At 41.5% G+C, this 20847-nt stretch overlaps 1 protein-coding gene across 1 annotated transcript in view; it reads left to right on the top strand.

Moving 5' to 3' along the window:
• Positions 1 to 20847, top strand: part of LOC104941600 (sodium/potassium transporting ATPase interacting 4) — a 73428-nt gene that overhangs the window by 49990 nt on the left and 2591 nt on the right. Inside the window, exons 8-10 of the mRNA XM_010766730.1 lie at positions 3530 to 3730; positions 12074 to 12134; positions 20146 to 20230. Of these exons, the coding sequence (XP_010765032.1) occupies positions 3530 to 3730; positions 12074 to 12134; positions 20146 to 20230 (347 nt within the window). The remainder of the gene's footprint in view (positions 1 to 3529; positions 3731 to 12073; positions 12135 to 20145; positions 20231 to 20847) is intronic.

Raw genomic sequence — 20847 nt, 5'->3', positions numbered from 1 at the left:
ACCATCAAGTGTGTCTGTGTCTCTCTGCATATGCCTGTGTGTCTACTACATGTGTGTGTTTGTTGTGTGTGCTCCTGCATGCTAGAATAATGAGGCTTGTACGGGCCAGCTGCTTGGGGCTGCGGCTGGGCATTAACCCGACAGATGGAGCCAGCCTGGGCTCCCAGCTCTGCATATGGTGGCCAGGACGAGAGCTGGCTAATGGATCGCACACACACACACACACCCACACCCACACCCCAGCTAAACATGCACGAACAAACTTGGCACGCAGCTTTCTGAGAGGTCCCCAACATAGTTTATCATAAAACCGAGTCAGCAAATTCTGTTCAGCTAGCCTTGACAGATGTTGACAGGACTGTTCTGAAGGGTGTGTTTGCATGTATGTGTTTGCATGTATTTGTGTAAGTTTGAGTGTGTAAGGGTGACCAGGCCCTCTATGTGAGGGGGTAGGTTGTTGGAGTCATATGCCACATGCTCTGTCACCTCCTATTGATCCTTCATCCCCTCCCCCACGGTGCAAGACAGACTGACAGACAGACCCCTGCTACTCTACACAAACCTCTGTTTTAAACAGTCCCCAGTCCTTTACCACTTTTCTTTTTATTCATTACATCTCACACTCTGCACACACTGACCGCAGACACAGAGTCTTTGGATGTCAGCACTGAGCTGTCTGAATTAGAAACAGATTCTGTCACACTCCACACTGAGCTTTGTTTTACAGAAAATCTAATGATAAGCAATTCTTACAAATATTTTATAGAAACATATCTCTCTTCTGATATCAGCATATAACCATTTACAAAACAAAGAGTCACTTGCTTGTATAGAAAACATATTATCTGTCTGTATTTTTATATATTCAGATTGGAAGCCGAGCTAGAGGCTGAGTTCTATGGAAGTTGCCGATGCACCTCTTTGGTCTTGATTGAAATAATCCCAACAACTATTGGATGGATCTACAGATAGCTGTAATGTCTTGTTAAAGCTGTTTTTGTATTGTTGTTGGGTGAATAAATCAATCCTCTTGTGTGAATTAATCACACGGTCCAACAGTGCTTCTATCGCTGTAATCGCTCATATAGATTGCCAATAAAGCTGATTACACATTCGATAAAATGTATTTATATCCATTTTGTTGATTAACTTCATGAGCATGAAGTAGAAATTTGAGAGCTGGCTCGGTGTTCAGTTTGATCTGTACTGCCTTGTTTTTATATATCAGTTGTAATTTCAACCAGAAAACAATACAATTAACAATTGTTAGTTTCAGATTTGTCCGCCTCAGTGGTCTTCTTGCCTCTCTTTCTCACAGCATACACACAAAGTAACTGCTGATTGTATTTGAGTCCTGCAGACCCCCCTCAACACAATCTCTTTTGATTGGTTGAATTAATCAATTTGCAGCGACTGTACATGGCTTGCACACCTTTTATGTAAAGTCTATATGAGACCCTCATCAGAGCCTGAAGAGTCTACAACCCCAGTTAGCCCTCAGGTTTGCCCCCTAATGTGATCACACAAACATAAACTCTCTTCTCTGTATTTCAGAAATAATAAATCATGAATAAATAGAGTTTAAAATCACTTGATCTTTAACTTTATAGACTGCCCCATATCTCTAATGATTCCAATAAAAGGATTGTCTCTAAATATATCTTGACTTTAATAAAGAAAATAGTTGAAGCAGTATAAGCAGACTAACCTTGAATCTGTGATGATGAGGGATTGATTTGTGCTTTAGGGTGCATGGGAGCATAACAATACCACTTCTGACAGTAAGTTGCCAAAAGCTTCAATATTGACTTTAATGTCCTGCAGTTGTGAGCGCAGCTACAGCTTAGATAGAGATGGTTTCCCTAGCTCGCAGGCTCAATCAATGGCATCTGTCAAGTCATTAGTCTTCACAATTCTACCTTCTGACCTTCAGCCGCCCTTGTTTTTGCTACTCTGATGGAAACGGGAACGAGGAATAATCAACCTGAAAAAAAACAGGAATAATATACAATGGCTTCTTTTTAATATCGTTCATGACTCCTGTTCTTTCCCACTGTCTGCAGACGTCTGTTGTTGACAGCTGTTGATTCCAGCGATAAGTTTGTGTTGTCGAGGTTTACATGTTAATGTGAGTGGGGGTTGATAGGAATCAGAGATGTTTCCTGACAGCGCTCGGCTCTGTTAATAATGCATGTCTCGTCACCGAGGGGGCAGATGCGGGGTTAGATTGCTGTATTGAGGTATTGATTGGTGTGAGCGTCCATACGTCTGTATGCGTGGGCTCATATGGCTCTGTGCAGATTAAACATCACCTGGGTGTACAAGAGCACATGAATCAAATGCTAGATTTAAAAGCTGTAGTAATCATTTGGTGCACTTTCAGAAGTCATAAAAGTTCACTCTAAAAAGTTTGTTGGCTTAGTCTAACAAAGGCTTTTGTCCTCGTAACCTGTGTCCCGTGGGCTTCAGGGCTATGTGCTGTCAATCTTCACTTAGACTATTCAAAGGGCAGTCACCCAAATTATATAAAAAGGACATATATTACATTATATTATGATATACATCGAATGCTGTCTAGCCCTACTGATATTTTTAGTTTCATTTGCCCTGGTTCTGAGAGTTGATTCTTCACCCCAATACGGTGGAGGTGAATTAAGTTTTAGCTGTAGGCCTAGTGATCAAAGCACTTTAAAAAAAAAAATCCCATTTAAAAATACTATTTCCTGTCCCTGTTACTCTGGATGAACCACAAAACACAGTGTCAAAATGTTGAAAAAGCAATGATTTATTCATTAGTAAGTAGTTCAAAAATAAAACTGTTTACTGTGGTTTCTATGGATTTGCATTAAGAAAACAAGTGCATTCTTCTTGGAAAGACACAGCCATTTTGAATGACATTTTCAAGTTTTGAGCACAAAAAACTAATATCCATAAACCTTCATTATAACAGCAGAAGTCTTTCAGATAATTCTTTCGAAAACGGGAGAAATCAAAACCAGCGCTCAACATGGCTCAACATGTTTCGAGCCATGCTAGCAACATGTCTGTAGGAAGGACCAAATTGATAAGTTCACCACTTATATCAAGACTGAAATCAATTGGATGTATTGCCATGACATTTTTGAAATTCATGATCACAAAAGTATGATTCTTAATGACTTTGATTTCCTGACCTTTCTTCTAGTGCTTCCCTGGGGTCTATATTTCATTTCTAGTGAAATGTTAGTTAGTATTTAATGGACTCTGACATTTATATCAGGCTTAGGAAACTTTATAACTGCTTAGCATCAGTATTTCAACGTGGCCTTGTTGAGCGTTTCAGCATGCTGACCTGCTGACTTTAGCATCTAGCTGTGTCACAGAGACAGAATACTAACACCATTGCAAGTTTCCTGAGATAAGACCCCTGCCTCTCCTCTCGTACAACATGACCTGTGATTCAGCCTTGTTTTTCTCATAAAGAATACATGTACATCATAAGTTATGCATAGACTCCTTGCAAAGAAAGTATTGTTTTTTCTGCTTTCAGGACAGTGACCTGCTGACATTCAACATCTCAGCACATCACTCTTGGTGGAGCGAGCACGGGCCGGGTTGTGTGAGGAGAGAGATGCCTCAGGCTCCAGGGGTCCACACCACGGAGAGCCACTCCTACATCACTGTCATGGGCTGCCTCATGGACTACCAGTACATCGAGGTCATGCATAGCGGTGCACAGATTCTCATTGCCGTGAGTACAAGTTGATTATGTGACTGTAGCACTGACACATTCACATGCAGCGACATGTCATCTCACAAGGCAGTGATCATATCCCACATTTTAGACGGATTCCTCAACCTCTGTGGGATTAAGAAAGGTGAACATGATAGGAAGAAAGGTGATGTTTTGGTTTTCGCCTCAAGCGCTTTCTTCAGTAAACTTCCACAGCGGTCTGTTATTTTGTCTATCACAGCCTCCCTTCCTTTGCCCCGGTCACTGAATGAAAAATTGATCTGTTGTTTTGTCTGGCTGAGGTTCAGACCTGCCAGCTGCTAACAGGTTATTCAAACACTGGAAGGACTGTTATTGTCCTCTCCGTACAGCACTGGATGAATACACCAGAAACACACATCCTGCCAGCATACACATTAACACACACTCATGTATGACTAGCTAATCCTCGTATTGAGCGAGGGCCAGGACCTTCTTAGCTGCCAGCACAGCGGGTAGTTGGGTTCAGACATGAACAATACAAATATTTGCTCACAGTAGCATTGACTTACCAAACTTTGACTCCATTGCAATGCACATAAACACATCCAAGCTAACATAGCAGCTTCATCAACCTTCAGTGGGTTTCAGAGTCCTGTTGGTTTACATTCTTACCATTTAATCTTATTACCTGAGAAAGCACATTGAAAGCAGTTAAGTTCATGCTAGATTAGAAAAAAGACTAGCAGAGGGACCCAGTGTTGAGAAGCACTGGATTGTAACATTCATCCCATCACCCCCATGGAGGGTAAGGTAATAAAATGGCTGACCTGACTTTATAGCCTCTCACTGAACCTCATTGGTGCCTTCACTATGGGTAGTGAATTGGTTTACTCCTTGCCCCACATGTACAAGTTACGGCAACACTTTTGCCCACATTTTTACATGTAATGTTCAACCAAGCATTCAACACTATCTCCAACAGTCCCTGTAAGGAGAAGGGACATTTTTACTGATGTCCCATGTGTCACAAATGGCATCATACTCCTTGTACCCTTACTTCCTTCTCAGGCTAAAAGTACCTCTTTGAATATAAGTCCTTGGAGATGTCCACTTTTGTTTTGGTTTGTCCTTTTTCCTCTCAGAGGTTACCTTGCATGGCAGATGAATAATCGCAATATCACAAGATATACTAAGATAAAAAAAAGTTATTTGTTTGTGTCCAAACCACCAGCTGTTTAAACCAATGGGTGTCCTGTGAGGAGCCACTGGCAGCTAAGGTTGTAGTTAAGGTGTGCGTGATGCAACTTGTGAGACGATGTCGCTGTAGCATCAGTTCAATTATTATTTTATTTATTGAAAGAAGAGCAGAGAAGGGCACCGAAGGCTTGTCCTCACGCAAAAGATGGTCTGCGTCTCTCCTGACTGGCTACGCCAAGGATTTGATTGACAGATGGTTCATCAAATCACCTGCCAAGTATTGTTTTTGCAAGAGCCTGCCCTTTTCCTTAGAGTTTCCAATGACGGCTTCTCAGATGGTTCCGTGTAATAAACCATCTGGTGTATGAAGTTAAAACAGAGGGCCAGACACAAAGAGGAAGTTGAGGGAGTGAATTAAACAAATCAGGCGAAAAAGTGGGATGTCCCTTTGTCCTTTTCAGGGGGGTTTCAAGGTTGCAGTGGGAGGCCATTAAATATTTAGTTTTTGCTTCAAGGAGCATGTTTCATTAGGATGAAAAATGTGGATCCATTGGCCTGTAATGGAGCCATCACTGTCAAATATCTGCTCTGATTCATCATGAGCGAAAAGGAAATCGTTCAGAAGTGAAGCTTTGGTAAAGTCAGCCAGTGTTGCTAATGCCGCTAAAGGCTACATTCAGTAGAGTCAAAAAGTAACTTAAAGGTTTAAAAGATGAGCTTCAAGTGGAGGAAACACTTTCAAACTGGGATAATGTATTATTCATAAATTCATCACTGAGGGGAATATTTCTGCACCATCTCTGCTGTTCTTTGTTGCCTTCACTGAAACCCAACCCACCCACCCATCCTACAGTAAATATTTGTATTATTGGTTTTCTTTTACTGCCATGATAAAGGCTGATTTCCCTGTCGGTGAAATCAGCAGAAGAGCCACACACATCCATTTCTAGCCTCCCATTATCCTGTCCTCTTTTTTGCTCCTGTGCACCGTCTTTGCTGTTAAATAAAACAGTCAAGTCTGTGATAACATCTCCGTTGAGGTGGAGGGAAGATGGGAAGATGGGAAATTCAGTTTACATCTGTAGACTTAACTCTTACACACAAAAGGGAGAAGTGAGAGATGTCAAGGGGCTGTCAGAGCTGCTGAGCCTCTAACAAAATGCACGGACACACACACACACACACACACACACACACACACACACACACACACACACACACACACACACACACACACACACACACACACACAGATATTTGATTATTTTGTGTAGGTTATTGCTGCCACAGGCACTTCCTTTTATCTGGTGCCTTTATTCCCTAGGAACCTGAATTGGTATGATTGTGTGGAAGTTGATAATGGCAGGAACTGCGTCATTCTCTCGCTCATTTGCTAATTTGCTCGTTTTTCCTCTATTTTTCTTCCTGTCTTCTTTCCTGTCCAGATCTCACTCTGTTTGACCTTCATGTCAATCAAACTCTCAAACAATGACAAAAATTACAATTGCATTTTTCCCTCTCGCTGCATTTCTCACTCACTGTCACTTTTGCTCCTTCTCTCATGTTCTTTTTTGGATCTAATGAGATGACTCTCTCATGTCTCAAGTGTAGCTTGTGTAACGCCATGGTGGGGGACGGATAAGGGCCCATGGTTTATTAGAAAGGTCCCCTCAGCAGGCTCGGCGTGGGCAGACCCCTGTGATCAGCGCTCGAGTCTGTGCTTTGCCTAAAGGGTCGGTGCGTGTTTTGTGGTTGTTCAGGTTCACTCAGTTCAGCAGCATGAAAACAGCATGGGCACCCCGCTCACCCCCGCACTCATCCAAAAGGTCAGGGTGCTTTGTTTGATAAGTCCATTAGTGCATGTTATGTTTTTGAAACTCATGTTAAGCAACCACCACCACTGTGGGGAATATGGGGTTTTGGAGTGTGCACATGCTGCATGGGGAGCCAACTGGAGGGACCTTTGATGTGCTTCTATTTGAAGTGCCGTAATTTGGCCAGACCCGAAATGACCATGCATTGTCAAGTGTAATAATGGCATTAAGCACCTCTGCAATATGTCAGCGCTGACACTGAATGCCTGAATTGTTGCTGCTATATACGTTTTACAGCAACTGCTTCAAAGGATTATAAAGATCCCAGGATAAAAAGATGGTTGATGCAGTAATACAGAACAGTTTTAGGTCTGCTGGCTGCTGCTAAAATGGGGAGGAGAAGAGAAAGACCTGAAGACCAGAGGAGAGAGAATTAGTATCCAGCGGTGCCTCTGAATATTGTGAAAGGCTACTCGCTGTACATCGTAAAAACATGACTGCCTGCCATTATACTTCAAAGGCTGTCTCCGCCAAGAGCTTTAATTGTTAATCTGTTTTGCGGGGCAATGGATTTTCTTCAGATTAATTTTTTAATATTTAGTCTTCTTAAACTTCTGAGAGTTGGCAAGAAATAGAACAGGGAAAGAGGAGAACTTGTTAGTTAAAACTAAACAACATTAAAGAAGTAAACCTTTCCCTAGCGGCATGTTTGGTTTTCTTTGTGCTTGTTGAGTGTGTATCTGTTGTTTTATTTGACTGTCTGTGTCGCAGTTTGTCCATTGCTTTATTGGTCCAGAGAGCCTCATAATTCTCCCCATCACGGAGTCCGGTCTACTATATGGGGCTGAATGTGACAAACAGGCAGTCTTTTCTTTGTTGCTATAGCTTTCATTTCTGCAAGGGCAAACTCTTGTGTCTATGTGTCGTGTTTTTTACATCAGCTTGCTGTTATTGCAATTATGTTATGTGCAAGATGCAAATCAGTGCTCTCAACAACCCCATGTGGTCTTGTATGCAGTATAGGTGTGCGAGTGTTTGGAAAGGAACAGGTGGATATGGTCCCTGCTGTCCCTATCTCACACACACACACACACACACACACACACACACACACACATCTAATTTTCCGCAGCAAAGCCCGTGCCTTTTTCCCCTGACAGAAAGTCTTGTCTAATTAACCTACAAGACATCTGCACCACCCCTTTCTCCATCTCTCTTTCTGCTCCTCCTCTCACCTATATGATATTTATATATATATATATATATATATATATAAAAATGTAATTAACTTTAACATAAAACCGAGAACAATAAATCCCATTCAGCAAGTGTTGGGCATTTTTAGCTTGTTTGGTCCACCACTCAGGTACACACAGTTATCTATAAGTGTGAAATGTATTGCCATGTAATTGTCTGAAGAATAAACATGGGAATCCTACTGACTTTTGAAATCCCTATGCACCTTTTCAGTACCACAACATCTAGAAACACCTCAACATCTACCAAATGAATTGGCACGCATTTCCTGATCTAGAAATTCTCAAAAAATGATACAAGCTTAATATAAGCATGTAAGCGTTGTAAGGAGAAGCATGTTAACATTAATATATTAGCATCTAGCTCAAAGTACAGCTGTGATTTTCTTTGTTGAAATGGCTCAACATAGATATCCAAATAAGTGACTGTAACCCTGATTCATTGTTGTGGGGTGAATGCACGCTTCTAATCATTAAATAAATGTCTAGTAGACTGATGTTTATGAGTAAAGTGTCAAAGTTGTATCTTTCTGTACTCGCACATTCAGAATACACCTGACCTTCATTAGCTTATGCAAATACAAGTAACCTTCCTTTTTAGCTCAGAAGCTGGCCTTCTTCTCCTGACGTTTTTCTTCCTTGAACTTCTTGTGGCCCTCATTATCTGTGAGAAGAAGATAGTGCTGAACTATCAACAACTTGTCTATTATTTCCTATGCAACAAAGAAAATAGTAAATCAAGGCCCACCGGAGGACAGCTTTGCTTTTGATGTATTCCCACATCTTGAGCTGAACTTTTGGTGACCGGTTTTCTGCTGTCTTGCTTCCTTCTGTTAGCTGTCCAGATAATTGTTAACTACTCAAAACTTTCAGAGGTGACAGACAGAAAGGCCACACTTACTGAAACAATAAAACAAGGACACATAGATAGATGAAGAGAAAGGATAAGATAGTAGGATTTGAAGATAGTGGAGTGACAGTGATGTGGAGACCTGTGTTTAAAAATGTACTAACTTAAACAAGAAAGTGCAGAGTGCAAAAGAAAAAATGATTGGCAGCTAAATGAGTTGACTTAAGTATGGCACGTCCTCATAGGCAGACTGACATAAAGCCTCAGAGGACATGTGCGGGCTTTATGAGCTTAATTAATTTGGCATCAATCTCCATAATGATCCCTGAACTCCAGAAGTGACGGTGGGAAGTCAAAGAAGGAAGCCGGGGACTGTGTGTGTAGGGAGGGGGCGTGGGGAGGATTTATGAGTGTGATTATTTAATATGCAAGGATATATAAGTGGAAGTGTCACTTGTTATTGAGGACACTGACCTATATTGGCTAAGGACTGCAATGCCTCAAGCAAAAAGCCAACAAGTGTTCACTTCTGATCTTGCTAGCTTCACATAAAATGTACTAAGCTATAAAAAAGGAAAAACTAGAAGCCAGAATGGTTTAGGATCAGCCCATGGAGATGGACTCGCAAGGAGTGACAAATGGTGGTAATTTCCCCTAACTGAGCAGCGATAAGGTTTGACATTCACTAATTAAAGGTATACAATGTCATAGAATATCTGCTGTGTTGCATCTGTCTCTTCTTAACTGCTATTTATGAGGGTGCAATCAGGCTAAGGTTTTTCTTTTTTGGACGATCCTGCATTTTTCCCTTGGACTGCTCTGCATCTGCACTCCCGCTGCGTCAACACAGTGCTCTCATTGAAAGAAATGAGGGGGCTGTGTTTTTCCACAGGGCTTCTATTACTGTTCATAACTTGGCCTAATAGTGTTCTCCACCACAACCCCAAATTAAAATATATCTGTGTATCAAGTATTCACCTACTAAAGCCAAAATTGTCCACCGTTTCCTTTTCAAACGCGTAGCACACAACTCAAGATTGTCGTCAATGTCAGAATCATTCTCCATAACCTTAAATCTGTCTTTGGTTTAGACGAAAGATGACGCTGCAGGCATGACATGACGGAGATAACAAGACAGTCAAATAGCCGGTTCATAATTGGTATTAAACGACCAAGTCTCCTGACATTTAATAAAGTATAGTCTGATGATTCCAATGTCAATCCTAATGGACAGATGTTCCCAAATCTCATAGTTGTCGTAGTTAGACATTGTTGTGTGTCTTCCTTTCATCTTTATCCTTGGATGTTCAGTTTCTACCAGTTCCAAGCCAGTCGCGATGAAAACGTCAGCCACTGGCTCACCGAGGTGCTCAGTCTGACATTATGCAGACGTTGTGCTATGAAACTGGCAGGGTAAAGACCAGTTGATATCCTGTTTAAAAGACATATTCATTCTCTCATGCAGCTCCTACAGTAGTTAATGTTTCATTTATTCAATAATGTCATTTAAATGATCATTTCAGGGTTGCAGTGCTTATGTGAAAGGAGCTTTAGAGCATTTATGACATGCCATTTATGACATGCCACACTGAAGCTGTTCTGGCGGCTCATTATGGCCCAACACCTTACTGAAACACTTTATATTGAGTTTTCTATTAATTTGTCAGACATCTGTTTATATGCTTTCCAACAATTCCTTACTTTTCTCAGTCTCAAGCCTCCTCTGTTGTGACATATTGGCTTTGACTCAATCCCAGACCACAACACTGATCAGAGCCCTTTATGGAAACTAAACGGAACAGCAATCATGCATAGATATGAACTCCTACACGCTTGGCTCACACTTTTAAAGGAAAAACACACACGGACACAATAACACTGAAAACTGGGTGCACCCTGCTGTTAACACCATCTTGTGTTTGACACTGATTTTATACATATGCAAATTCACCTCCATTTCACCGCCACTGTAATGGTAGGGGTGAGACCAGCAATTACATACTAGAGAGAGAAAACTGAGTGAGAGATAAGCAGAGAGAACAGTTGTGTGTATCTTATCCAACCCACACAGAGGCAGACCCACTCCCCTTTTCTACTAGACACCACACCTGCGTTTCATTCATAAATAAAACATTTAATCTACATCTGGGTGGACTTCAATCAAGCCCTTATATTAAACTCATGAATAACGGGATTAAAACCCAAATGAGATGAAATGAAAGTCATGCAAACTGCACTTCATATAGTTAAGATATAGTTTGAATGAATGTTATATAAAATAACCACCGTCACAGACAGTCAGTCCCCTCTTGGGTTTTGTGTTTGTGTACCCAGTGTGCGAGGAGGGCAGTGTGCCCGATGCTGTTTTAATTGGCATGGCAAAGTGCCAAGTGATGGATGGATGGCTGGGTGGAGAGAGACTGTCTCTCAGTGTCTATCTCTCACTGTGATGGTTTCTGAGACAGCCATCTGCTAGTTCCACAGGCTATTCTCAGCTCTGCTTCCTCGCACGAGCATCAACATACAGTCATAAGCACCGCGCAGCTTTTTTGCTTTCTGTAGTGTTTGTGCATAACTACTGTATGTACACTCGAGAAGCCTGTTTCCGTGAGCCAACACTGCTATTACACTAAAGCACTGTAGAGATGTGAAAAAAACACTGAAAAAGGATAGCCTTTTAAGATGTTCTGGCGAGTTTCAGCAAACCGTTGTGTGACTGTGGCTGCTTTCGGCTCTGTTTTTTATCTTAAACCAACTCCTGAAGGAAATGTATGGTTCTTCAGCAGCTAAATGCTATGTACACTAGCTAGTCCCTGACTTTGTGTGTCTGTTGTGTTGTGCTTAGCAGATAGCATAGGGTGGGTTTTCCCAACTGTTTTTTTGCTGCCTGCTGTGGAGGGAAATAATGTTGATAAGAGCAAAGTGACTGAACCAAAACGGTGACGGTGCGGGGCGTAAAACCAAAAACAATGAGCTGAAAGATGCGATATAAAACTCTGAAGAGTTGAAGAAAACCTTGGAGTGAATATGAATTTGATGTTGTTGCTGGGTCCTGTAAATTGTTTGCTTGATGGTTACCCTTGAGGAAGCCCTAACAAACACCAACCCACCATCTCTCAAAATTGAGGCTTCATCCCCACACAACCCTTTTTTTCAGATGTTCTGTATCTTGTCTATCAAAGCAAACACACAGCTGTTTATCAACTGCACACTGTCAGCTCTGCGGAGTCTAACCTCTCTTTGTTTGCCTGTGTGTTCACAGCTCCTGGGCTTCGTGTACGCCTGTTATGTTGTCAGCGCTATCACCGAGGAGGAGGACAGCTGTGAGTTGCTTTACCCCACACACACACACACACACACACACACACACACACACACACACACACACACACACACACACACACACACACACACACACACACTCTTGAAACAGATCATTGCAACAATTAATGAATCGTTGCAGGTCATTACATTTCATTTCAGCTGAAGCCTTTATCCAAAGCGACTTGCAATAAGAGTCACATTCAGTTCTGCTTACACTGATGAGATGAAAACACCCTCATTGGGGAGAACAGGGCTACATCTTTCTTCATCTCCCTCACTTCCTATCCCACCCCACACTACCACCTCTTCAGCTCTCGCCTGTCTCCCTCCTCTCCTCCCCCAGCCAGCTGTACCCTCTCTCTCTCCCCCCTTTCCCCAGAACGAAGCAGCCATGTGTTCCCTCTCCACACCTCCTTCAGCCAATTCTTTCCTTTCTCTTTCAACGTATCCTCTCGTCGCCTCTTCTCTCCTCCTCCTCCTCGGTCTGTGTGGTCCTCGCTGTTGTTGTAGACCTCCTTTAATGTACTCTGGCTTTCACTTTTCTCACTTTCTTCTCTCCATGTGCCCCCTTGTTTGTCGCTCCAGCTGTCTGTCGCCTTTCAGGGTGGCTTGTTTTTATACCGCAGGACTGCACCTCCCCCACTCTCTTGTTCATAAACACACCTTCCTTCCTTGTGTCTGTCTCTAATGCAGCTAATCCGACATGAACATCCTTCCTCTGAGGTTGCTCAGTGTTTTCAGTACTGTATTTCATGTCGGTGTCAGCGTAAGTTGGTCTGCGTTAAACCTTTAACATGAAGTCACATGAGGGCAGGAGTTGACTCTCATTCTTTCCCTGTCCTGTTTAAGGTGTAAAGGGTGTGGGAAAAGACGACAGGGGGTCGTGAAATGACTCTGAGTTATAAGAGAAGGGGAAACCTTAGATCGACACTTGTGATAAATGACTGCTGTGACCTCATAGGCAGCAGGTCAGAGGTCCTGCTGGAGGTTAGCCAATCAGAGGGCAGGAACCATTCGATCTAAGGGTTAGTTGCAGTCATAAATATCTGATTAGCACAGCAGTAACTCTCCAACACGCATAGCGATGTCCACATGCATGAGAATCTGCCTTTAGAACATTTTCGTCAGTGCTTTGAAACCAAATGGCTGAATGTATATGCTCTCTGTGAGGATTAGTTAAGATTAAATGGAGTTTCTCAGGGAAATATTCCCACATACTGTACGTGATTGTTAGAATACTAATTATGAAGTATCCTGAGCTGGGTTGTAATCATGTCAAACCCTTTTTTAAAAGACACTCAAACTCCATTTTTATTTGAACACGGCGTAATGCACAAAGCAGTACATGCACTAATTGTATCTTAAGCAGCTGACTCTTGTAATTTAGGGGACTTGTGATGTGGTTTCTGTGTGTGTTCCTGTAGACGAGTGGTATGGAAGTTCTTTGGTGGTGGTCACATACCAGAGATTCACTGGCTGTGAGTGGTTAGCATCACCACCCCCAGCTCTGGGCAGTACCACTTAATCACCAGTCACCCCTAAGTAATCCCTGGAGGGCTATACCATTTCAGCATGCGAGTCGAGTCAACTAAAATAAAAAAGGACTTTCTCCATAATGACTTCCTTTTGTCTTGTAACATTTTAACTTTGCTCTTCCAATGTGTGGAATAGATTGTGTGTTGTTTGAACTGATGATCATTCACACTCAGAGATCAACATATCCAAACAGAAATAAGGAAATGTTGGTTAAAAAAAAAAAAGCCTGAGGTGAGAACATAACATTGGATTTGTATTGGTTTTAATTATCTTTCGGTTTTTCTCTAATCCAGGGTGTGCTGGAGTAAATCTCTGCTACATTGCTTACTGCTAGCTCTTTGTTATTTACAATAAGCCCTTTGAATACATGCCCACACACCTACACAGGCAGACACAGGTGCAAAGACACACACACTGGAAGCTGCACAGGAACCAGCTGAAACATTCTGCCGCTCTCATTTTCCCGCTCTCATTTTCCCACTCTCATTTGATGTGTAGATTAAAGAAATGTTCTGCATTGAGCTCCCTGGCTGCCTCAGCACCTCTCCTCCTGCTCAGAACTTTTCCTTCTCTTTACTTCTCCTGCATAGGCTTTATCCCAGTTCTCGGTTCCTCCACAGTACGTGGGAATAATCATCTCTGAGAATCCAATTTTAGTGCGTTTTTAGAAATTTTTCGCTCTCTCCCTCTCCTCTCTGTCTCTTTCTCCCATCTCTGGATTTCGAGCTTTAATGAGGTGTGCTTGTAAAATGTTAGAGGTCTCTGGTCCCTCGTTTTATCAACCTCATTAAGCGCTTGCTGGTCAATAACTTCCACAGTTGATTGCCCCTCTCCAAGAGAAGAATGGTTGAATGAATGCACAGGAGGGAAAGAAAGAGGGGAAAGAGAGGGGGAAAGACGGGAAGAGGAGTGGATGGGAGCTGAGGGAGGTGTTTGTCAGGAGTAAGCCAAGGAGGGGGAAAGGAGTCAGGGCAAAATGCAGGAACAAACAACACAAGACAAGATGAGCTTTTCATGAATAAGGAGATAAGACAGTAATTCCTCTCACACCAAGCACTCTCTCACTCTCTAGGCCGGGGAGACCAGTGAGTTAGATTTGAGTGCTCAAGCTTGCGTAAAGAATAACAGAATGAAACACACACACGCGCAAGAGGCCAATATGACACAATGGGCAGAATGAAATGCATCATATATACCATCAGCTGGTTGAGCGTGCGTTCATTTAGTTCCCCCATTTTGAGTTGTCTCTGTCAAGCGCTTATGTATAGTTATATATATATATATATATATATATATATATACAGCATGCATTTGTGTGTGTGTTTTGCTGACTGTGCGTGACTGACTTATTGTCGCGTGTGGGTGTTTGGTGTATTTGTGTGTGTGCATTTGTTACACTGAGTTATCGGTGGTGAGCAGACACACCGACAGAGTGAGTGGTGGGGAAAATCCTCTTTGTAAAGTAGGTCATGGAGTTAGAAGCCTAGCGTCGGGATAAGCTTGCTTTAGCATGTCTGCTAATTATGCTGCCGCCCTCTGTGCTGAGTCATATTCCCAGAAAATCCTCCGGAGCAGACAGAGACACCAGAGGGTGCATGGATGTGTTGGTGGCAGCTTATCCTCAGGTTGTAAAAAGAGTGAAAAGGTCAAAGGATTAATACAAGTCTAACCCTTTTTTATGTTAACACCTTTAAAACATAATGAAAAAGCCAGGTCAAACATTGTGTTTAACAAAAAACAACTTCAAATTGCGAATAGCTTATTTGACCATGGCAAATCAACATTTCTGTTGTGAAAAATGATCCTTAGCTGTATTCAAATATTGTTTTTGTTTTTTTAAATACTACAGCTAAAATGGATTCACAGACCAAGACCACACCATGTCCATATTTCTTTAGTTAATATTTATTTAGTGAAAACTTCTACACACCAATTATACACCTAAGGATGAACAATTTGAGGGCAAAACAATTTGACAAAAAATGTAAACAAATATCAAAATGTACTCAAATCTGCCTTTCTGCCGCTTTCAGTATAAAAACCTACACTTTGCTTGTTGAATTAGAAATCAGCAAAAATTAACTTTGAAATGCATAAAAAGTCATCAATACTAAAATAAAGATGTTTTCTAATGATATTCTCTAACAAAATGTGCAATATCGCAGTCTTTCACAATGTATTTATTGCGCAGGTTGACAGTCCCGATTAGGGCTAATACACACTGGGCTAGATCGACACTGTGTTGTTGCACTTGTTTGTACACAGAGCTTGTTCCAAGCTGGGAGAGTAATTGAAAACACCTGCTTTGGTGTACAGAGCCTTTAATCTGCATTTTGATTGGGTAGATTTGAAGGTATAGCAAACACAAAGTGTCCAGCTGTCCTTGTTGTGGTTCACTTTTGGGATTTACTCTGGGTAACAATATGTTTGACCTTTTTATGTACCGTTATATTTTCACCACCATGTCAAATTATTTTGGGACAATGTTTTCAGTTATAAACCAACATAGTTAGAATCTGTTTTTCTTTATTAATATTGAATCAAGTTCTATACTGTAGTAATGGGCATGATGACTGGTTAAGTGCATGCTTGGAGATGCATCTTACAACAGAGTGAAAGCGTGCAGGACATTGTGACAAAAAGGAAGTTGGCAGTTTAATTGACCAAGACACAAAAATTAGGGTTTATCAAACACCCTGACACTAAAGGTGCACAAACGACAAACAGATCAAGTATTTTCTGTATTTGTGTTACTAAGGTTCTGATCTAAGCCTAATTAAACAAAAAATGATGCTCTCATGGTCCATTATTTCCTGAAAGCATTCTCCTCTTTGCATGGTGATAAACTTTAAGTATGCTCTCAATCAAGCATACCTGAAGTTCTCATATGCAAAATAACAAAGCAAAACCGGCATTATAAGAAAGTGAGTAGCCTGGATAGCCGTGTTGGCTGTGTAATGGTGCGTGAGGACAGAAATGTCAGGCTGCCTTTAGATAAAATCAGGCGGTCCGGCACATCCTCCTATTCATTTGTGTGTGGTATTCAGGAAAAAACATGTAACCAGGGAGTCGATGAGAAAGTACAGTAAACATCCCTTCCTCTCCCTGCCATGGGTAGCATTTGATAATGTGTTTCCTGCACAAAGCTCCAGCAAAAGGCACAGTCCCTCAGCCTATTTGTGTCTATCTGCTGTAAAATGAAAGAAGATGCCTTTAAGTGCTTTTGGAAATGTCAAGATCATAAGAACGCTTTGACGGAAAACAATAACTGTCAGATATAAAGTGTACTCGGGCTGCACTGGGAGGTCTAAGGTCCCAATATAAAGTAACACAAAATGGCCGATTTGTTGACAACTCCTCACTGCTGCACACCCCTGCAGGTAATCACCTCATCAGCTGATCTGGTGGAAATTCAGCAGACAGGCTTTTAACTCACCTCTGCCAGTGTTACAGACGAGCCCTGAACTATCTGTCTGGCCTTTATCTCTGTCCATGTCTCTCCTGGTTTTTCTCTCTTGATCTTTCACACAAGCCACACTTTGATTCTCACCAACCCTGTTTTTCCCCTTTTATATCTGTGCCTGTGTTTCATTTCATGGTCAGCTCGCCAAACACACACTCACTGTGGGAGATGCCAAATTCTCCTGTATTCCACTGGCTCAGTACAGATCCTCTGATTTCAACCACTTGACCTGAATCATAATCACATTACATAACTCCCTGCTTGTATAGGAGCACCACATACTGTAGATACCTTTACTATTGACCTAAATTCCTTACATTTCTTGCGTTTTTTCACACAAGTGAAAATCAGCTCGCTCCCTCTGCATGGAAAAAACTGAGTGTTAGCCCCTTTGATCATATAACAGGATGACATGCACTCATCGGCTGCCAATAACTGTTTCCAAGGCCACTATCCACACCAGAGGGACAATTCAAATACACATTTCAACGTGGAACGTTTTCTATTTTTACTGATGTTTACTGATCATGTTTTTAAAACGTCCATCCACAAGTGCTTGAATCACCCGTCGAGAATGATGCACAGTCATTTGCTGTTTTCCACAATTTGATCCAAGCAGGTATTTTTGCTGATAGAAAGCATAACAAAGGCTCTGTTGTGCCTCTTGAGGACAAACAGAGATTTTTAGACCTTCAAGGTTCAGTGAGCAGCATAGAAGATCCACCTCAAGGTCAGGGGCAGAACAATGTGTGTAATAATTAATGGGATAAAGATTCTTCAGCCATTTTCAGACTGACATACACTATAAAGTATGTAGGATGGATGGTGCACATGGTTATATATGAGGCTTTTAACAAGGGGCAAAAACTAATGATTTGACAGATTTGATGTCTATTAGAGTAAGAGCAGGTATAGTGGCACTTAGAGGCACCTGTTGAGGCAGATTCTGAGCTGCCATGTTTATTCAGGGGAAATTGACAGGGAGCATTAAGCTCTTGTACAGCGATGCACTGAATTCCCATGTATACGAAGATATACAATATATAATAACAACCACAGTAAAAAACGAAATGATGGAAAAATCCAGTCAAAATCCTACCCGCAGACATGTTGGGGAAGATGCAGCAATAAAAACAGTATTATGATGACAACAATAAATCAGGCTGCCAAGAAGAAAGGATATATAACAACAGTAATAAAAACAATAACATGTTCAAATGTCAGATAAAACCAATGAATAACAACTCTGTCTGCAAATTATCTAAAGCAAGAACACAGTGCATATCATCTAGCATACACATCTGTCAAATTTGAATGCCTCATCAATTGAAGGATTATTGATAGGTGGTGACATCTAATGCTAATTATACCATTATTCCTATGAATACTGCACAAGACACATGGCAAGATCATGGCTTTTAAATGTAAAGGTATCCTGTCATGAACAGTTTGATCTGGTACCGGTCTTTGTGTGTGTCTGTGTTGGTGGGATGTGTGTGTGTGTGGGTGTGTGTGTTGTACAGATGAAACTCAGAATCCCAGGAAACCAGGGCAGGGTCAAAGGAAAGGGACAGCCCCCCCCCCCCACTGCACCCTGTGGCTCTCGGCTCTCATCCTGCTGACCTATCAGTATTCAGCAGACCACCCTGCCTCCTCTTATCAGGGTTGAACTGATCTGGCCTTGCAGTAGTTTCCATGCCTGGCCAGTGACCCCCCCCCGCCATAGATGTTGGTTCCCAGAAAGAAACAGATCTGCCTTTTTTTTTTTATCCTCTAAAACTGGTTCCCAACATTCTTTTTTTTAATACATTTCTGTGGTGAACACTAAACGAAATAATTTGTTATGGTTTGAATCATAGTTTTTAAATGTCACGGGATAAGGGCACGGTGAAGACTTAACTTTAAAAAAAAAAAAACGCAGAATTTGTATTTAAAAAAATAGGCAATTAAAACAATGTATGATTATAAAAAAACACAATACAGGCAAATGTGCTCTTAAAGTTCCTTACATTAACAGGAAAACTCATCACATGTAATAGTCACAGGAAATAATCTGCTCCAAATCCAGCCAGAATTATTGTTTTACACAAATGACCTGCAGTTGCTATGTTCACTATTTTGATTACATTTAGAGTGTATCAGTTGCTCTGTACTCTTATTGTTATGCATTGTATATTAAAATATCCATTACATAAGGGTCTTCAGTTACTTAATGATAGAAATGGGCCCCTAACAATAAAGGTTGGAAACCATAGGATCTGCTTTTTGTTTGGTGTCTTCCTCCTCTGAATCAGTTTCTCCTCCCTCTCCCCACATGGTGTTCACAGCTCCTGGACATTCTGGCATCTTTCACATGTTCTCCTCCAACCTAATCTCTTTGGCCCCCTGTCAGTCAGAGCGACAAGCGTGACGCACCCTGTCCAACCCTCTCTTTCTCCCCTCTCAGCCTTTGTGTCCCCTCTAGAGTTGCTAGCCTTTTCCTTCATCTCAGAAATATCTCTCTGGATCTGAGCAAAAACCCACAGCACTTTGGTTACCAGCATGTTTCGTCTCTTTTTCCCAAGTGACATAACAGTGGTGTGCTCATCTGCACATGGCCTACAGTGTGAACTCTTAAGTGAGAAAATAAACAGAAAGGCTTGAGCGTTCGGTCGCCGGCTGAAGGTCACCTCTGTTTCTGAGCGATAAAAAGGTTTTGGCTATTTTGACAGCTGGCCGGCTTTTACCTGTTCCCGAGCTTCGTCATAGCCCCAGGCAGACGCACAGATAAAATAAAAAAAAGTTATAGTTAAAACAAAAAAAAGAGTTGTATTGCTCTTGGCAAGCTGCCAACCTTTCAACATCACTTCATTGCATCTGTTCCCACTGCGTCTCATTTCATTTCTCACTCAGCTGTGTGCTTTTATCATTTTTTCATCATACCTGTCTTTTTATTTATGTCAGTGTCTTTTTTGTTATCATTTGTCTTTTGATTTACTCCATAATTTATGTGTTTAATCCTTTGTTTTCAGTTGATTTTATTGGTGGATTTGACCCATTCCCACTCTACCATGTCAATGAGAAACCATCTCATCTCCTCTTAAAGCCCATGTACCTGTAAGTATGTCATGCCACCATATGTGTGTGTCTCTGGTTTTAAGATGTGCCTGTAAGAGCACACATGTGTAAATATTAACATTATCCGTTGCCTTTTGCCTTTATCCACATACAATTTGGGTTTTACCTATGTGTTGCCTGCTTATTATTTATTATTTCTCCAAAGACTTTCATGAATAGGAACAGCTAATCTCAACTCAAGGCCAAATTAGTCTCTTGTTCAAGAGCTCTGTTAATGTTTGATCAGGATTCAGGAGTTTAGAACACAACACTGACTAGCACTGATGGCTCTGGAGCTGTCAGGGGCGTAAATGTCTTTCTGAAACATGCCACATCCTGTCAGAGGGCTGTTGAAAATATGAAGGCCTCTCATGACACTATTGTGTGTGTGTGTGTGTGTGTGTGTGTGTGTGTGTGTGTGTGTGTGTGTGTGTGTGTGTGTGTGTGTGTGTGTGTGTGTGTGTGGGGCACTTGTGTGACAACTAACTGAAAGAAGCATATGGAGAAAAACACACGCACATCTGTCAAAAATTGGATTAATCAATTATGTTATGCAAAGAACTTAATAACAATAAGTCTGGGAAGTCATGTTATAATTCTCTTCTCACATGACATGA

The sequence above is a fragment of the Notothenia coriiceps genome, unplaced genomic scaffold, assembly GCF_000735185.1.
Source record: "Notothenia coriiceps isolate Sejong01 unplaced genomic scaffold, NC01 NC01_scaffold00000312, whole genome shotgun sequence".
Taxonomy (NCBI): domain Eukaryota; kingdom Metazoa; phylum Chordata; class Actinopteri; order Perciformes; family Nototheniidae; genus Notothenia; species Notothenia coriiceps.
The sequence above is the reverse complement of the archived record's forward strand: the minus strand, read 5'-3'. Positions and strand labels throughout refer to the sequence as shown.